This window comes from Corvus kubaryi, unplaced genomic scaffold, assembly GCF_017639235.1.
Source record: "Corvus kubaryi isolate FWS band 111438036 unplaced genomic scaffold, C.kubaryi_AGA036_p1.0 126, whole genome shotgun sequence".
NCBI classification, from domain to species: Eukaryota; Metazoa; Chordata; class Aves; order Passeriformes; family Corvidae; genus Corvus; species Corvus kubaryi.
In genome coordinates, this window is record NW_024580661.1 from 2,428,726 (window position 1) to 2,433,262 (window position 4,537).

General features: G+C 55.1%; 1 protein-coding gene across 1 annotated transcript; it reads right to left on the minus strand.

Moving 5' to 3' along the window:
* Window positions 1–215: 215 nt before the first annotated feature.
* On the minus strand, window positions 216–4,323 carry LOC121661628 (lipase member M-like). The gene is made up of 9 exons (XM_042022009.1): window positions 4,223–4,323; window positions 2,984–3,101; window positions 2,333–2,531; window positions 2,109–2,218; window positions 1,750–1,886; window positions 1,462–1,608; window positions 900–971; window positions 604–669; window positions 216–511 (listed from the first exon to the last, which is right to left on the minus strand). Exons 1-9 carry the CDS (start codon window positions 4,319–4,321, stop codon window positions 278–280), a joined length of 1,182 nt encoding a protein of 393 aa, XP_041877943.1. The 5' UTR covers window positions 4,322–4,323; the 3' UTR covers window positions 216–277.
* Window positions 4,324–4,537: the final 214 nt, after the last annotated feature.

Consider the following 4,537-nt stretch of genomic DNA (forward strand, 5'->3'; position numbering starts at 1 on the left):
GGATTCAATCGATGGATTCATGGATGGATTCATGGATGGATTCATGGATGGGTTCATGGATGGATTCATGGATGGATTCATGGACGGGTTCAATCAATAAATTCATGGATGGATTCAATCAATGGATTCAATCAATGGATTCATGGATGAATTCATGGATGGGTTCAATCAATAAATTCATGGATGGATTCAATCAATGGATTCAATCAATGGATTCATGGATGAATTCATGGATGGGTTCAATCAATGGATTCAATCAATGGATTCATGGGCAGATTCATGGGTTTTCCTCCATCAGGGCCACCATGCGCCTGTACATGCGCTGTGGGGCGTTCAGGCCCCAGTGGTGGTCAAAGTGGTTCCAGTCGGGGAAGTGCTCATGGTGGACAATGTTGGTGAGGCGGGACAGCAAGAGCTGGGTCTCTACAGGGGGACTCACCCAGTCGTTCCCCCCGCTCCACAGGGCCACGGGCACCCTCATGGCTTCGATCCTGTAAAAGGGCGGTATCGGCTGGGAAGGAGAAAAGCACTCCTGTTATTTGGGGCTCTGGTGGATGGGGTGTGATCCCCCATCCCGATCCCAGCCAGCCCCATCCCATTCACCTGGTTGTATTTCTCCATGTTTCTCAGCCCGTAGTCAAACTGCTTGAACTCCCCAGTTTTGGCAGTCTGGAAGGCAGAGGCAAAGGGTTAATCCAGGTAATGCCCTGGATCAGCCCGCTCGACAGCTGTGGCTTTTGAGACACCTTGGTGCTGCAGCTTAAAAATCCCTTTTATCTCTTGGCTTTGATTCTACCTCCTTACCCGTCTCCAGAGTGAATGAAGCAGCATTTGAAAATACCATGTTCACAGATGAAAAGAAAGAAAAGTTAAAGTAGTTATAAAATCAGAGTCTCTACCTGTCCCCAGTGCAGAAGAGTTTTTACTGATGTGTAGTCTGGAAAATGAGATATGTATACATCCAGTCGGCTCTACGGGAAAAAGAAAGTATTTTCAAAGTGAGTTGGGAAGGATGAGAATCTGTCTAGGCAAAAAACCTCAAACATTCTCCCTATCACTGCAATATAAAAGTTACATGCTCTTTGTTCTTTAGCAGGTTTATTCTGCTCAGAGCTACAAGTAGCTTTCAAAGGCAAGCCACTTAATCAGTATTTTAGAGTGCAAATACAACTGGTCCAGTCATTCTTTGGTTATTTTCTTCTGTAAACTTGTTGCATGTCAGCTGAGAATGAGGCAGGAGTTTCCTTTCCCTAAGGGACGAGAGCACGAGTGATTCTCTCTTAGCAAAGACTCTGTTAGGTTTAACACCCTGACACCACTGGAGGAAATCTCCAAATAACCGCTGCCTTTTGCACCTTGTTTTGGGGATTTGCACTCATTTTTGTGTCTCATTAACTATCTCCAGGTGTCTGGGAAGACCAGAGAGGGTTGTGACCTGGACGGGGAGTCTGGTGCACCCACCAGGTTCAGGTTCTTCCAGTTGTACCCTCCAACGAGGAAGATCTCGTTGGCACACGCTTCGGCTACCAGTGACCTTATGCACTTCTCAGCCAGGAGGATCTTCTCCCTCCTCCCCACCAGAACCAGCTCTCTGGTTCCAAACAGTCCCTGCAAGAGCACGAGGGATGATGTCAGGAGCTCCAGCACCCACCAGAGGCGCAGGGTCAGTGCACAGTGGCAATGCAGGGGGCAGGAGTTGCCAAAAGCCCCTGGATTTCGGGAGTAACAACACACAGACCCCTCCTGTACCTTCAGTACCAGGTCTGGCAGAAAGGCTAACTTTAGCACGGGGCCCCGGGCGTGGTGGAAGGTGTACAGAGGAGACAGGGCAAAGAAGAGTTTGATTTTCTCAGCCAGGCGTGGCAAGCTGGAAAACGCTATGAAACCTGGAAAGCAGGATGAGATCACAATGAGAACCCCAGCTTACCCCAGACCCCGTGTTTGAGGTGCAGGGTTTGAACAAAAAAACCACTCCTGGATGCCAGCACAGCCTGGGATAGATGGGCAGGACGTGGCAAACCCCTCCCACACAGCCTCCGCTTTGGGATGGACATTGATGCCTCTTGCCCTGCTCCCCCCACCGCCCTCCCCTCCCCCTCCTCACTCACCCAGGGAGTTGCCCTGAGCGTGGCCGACGTAGAACAGCCTCTCTTGCTCAGTTTGCATCAGGATGAAGCCCACCATGGCCGGGAGGTCGTACATGGCCATCTCGTGGAAGCTGCGTGGCAAAGGGAGAGCCTAGAGGAGATTCCCACCTCCCAACCCCCCACGGACGCCAGGGGCTCAGCGCTGACAGCCCAGCACCCCAGCCCCGTCCTTGGTGGGCTCAGACCTGAAATCCCAGAACTCCTCGGAGGCGATGGACAGGTTGAGGTGCCGGCGGGACCAGCTGTTGCCCCGGTTGTTCCCGATCCAGACGTCATATCCCGCGTCCGCCAGGATGAAGGCCAGGCTGCTGTCAGGGAAATTGTCCACCCAGTCACCACCATCCAGGCAAAACCCATGCACTATCAGCACAGGCAGCTTGGATCCTGGAAGAGGAGGTATCAGGTAGCTGGCAGAAGAAGACGCCTTTCCCATATGGAAATAAAACACCCCTGTGCATCTTGATACTGCTTTCTGCAGGCTGCACATTAAACATTCCCTTCTCCCATTGTTTCTCTGGTGATGCCAGTGGTTTTTTGTGTTTGGGGGGGCTTTTGCCATTCCAGGCCCTGAGCCTGGACCTTGGACCAGGGGTTTGCTGCAGGGGAGAAGCCACTGGGGCTTGCTGGGTCACACTGCCCCTTCTCAGGTGCAGCAAAACACAACGCTGAGCTCCTGAATCCCCAGGGACAGCTCAAGGCAGCCAGGAAAAAACACCTCATCCCTCTTCCAGCTGCCCAAACCATGCCTGAAGGCACAGGCATTCCCACTGGTTCCTCTTGCATCTGGGCAGCGGGCAGGGTCACAGCTGGTCCCCCCTTGGTGAGGCTGAGCCCACCTGAGGGCCCAGGGTCCCCCCTGCCGTGGGGAATCCGGTTGAGGCTCAGGAAGTAGCCGTCCTCTGTCATCACGTCGTACTCCTCGCTGGGATACCCATGGAAAAGGATCTTCTGGCTCTGCAGGGACAAGGGTGCAAGGGCAGAGGGGGACCCAGCTCCCTGTGCCTGCCTCAGCTTCACCCTCTCCTGCCACCCACGTTCCCCGGAGTCACCCACGTTCCCCGGTGTCACCCACGTTCCCCGGTGTCACCCATGTTCTCCAATGTCACCCACGTTCCCTGGTGTCACCCACATTCCCCAGTGTCACCCACATTCCCCAGTGTCACCCACGTTCCCTGGTATCATCCACATTCCCCAGTGTCACCCACATTCCCCAGTGTCACCCATGTTCCCTGGTATCACCCACATTCCCCAGTGTCACCCACATTCCCCGGTGTCACCCACATTCCCCAGTGTCACCCATGTTCCCTGGTATCATCCACATTCCCCAGTGTCACCCACGTTCTCCAGTGTCACCCACATTCCCCAGTGTCACCCACATTCTCCGGTGTCACCCCATGTTCCCCGGTGTCACCCACATTCCCCAGTGTCACCCACATTCTCCGGTGTCACCCACGTTCTCCAGTGTCACCCACATTCCCCAGTGTCACCCACATTCTCCGGTGTCACCCACGTTCCCCAGTGTCACCCACATTCCCCAGTATCACCCACGTTCTCCAGTGTCACCCACATTCCCTGGTGTCACCCACGTTCCCCAGTGTCACCCACATTCTCCAGTGTCACCCACGTTCCCCGGTGTCACCCACATTCCCCAGTGTCACCCATGTTCCCCGGTGTCACCCACATTCCCTGGTGTCACCCACATTCCCCGGTGTCACCCATGTTCCCTAGTGTCACCCACGTTCCCCAGTGTCACCCACATTCCCCAGTGTCACCCATGTTCCCCGGTGTCACCCACGTTCCCCAGTGTCACCCACATTCCCCAGTGTCACCCACGTTCCCCGGTGTCACCTCCATCGGAAGGAACTAGAGGAAGAGCAGGAAGAGGCCAAGCCCAAGCTGAGGGCATGAAGTGAGTGACACCAGTGCAAATATGGGGGATTTTTGATGTCCCAAGCCCCCCAGACGAGGCCAGGTGAAGCTGTCGGGGCGGGGTGAGCAGAGCTGGTCCCTTGGGAAGGACTTTGGGCACACCACACACGGGTCCCGCAGGGGGTGGTGGCCCTCTCAGCACTTACGATGTTCATGAACCTCTCAGGGTTGTACACTTCTTCAGCACCTGGGATGGCATCTTCCAGCCCCTGGGCCAGGCACAGGGCCACCAGCAGCAGCCACATCTCACCCGTCCGCAGCACCTGGGGGAGAGCGGGGCTGGCTGAGCAGGGCTGTGGGTGCTCCAGAGGCACAAGGAACACCGTGCAGCCCCAGCACAGCCCAAGCCTGATGCTGCCACAGGGAGCAGGTGTCTACAACCCCCTGTGCACTTTGGAACCCACCCCAAGCCTCTCTTGCTGACCATTCCCATTCAGTCCAGTTCCAGCTGCAGTGTGGGA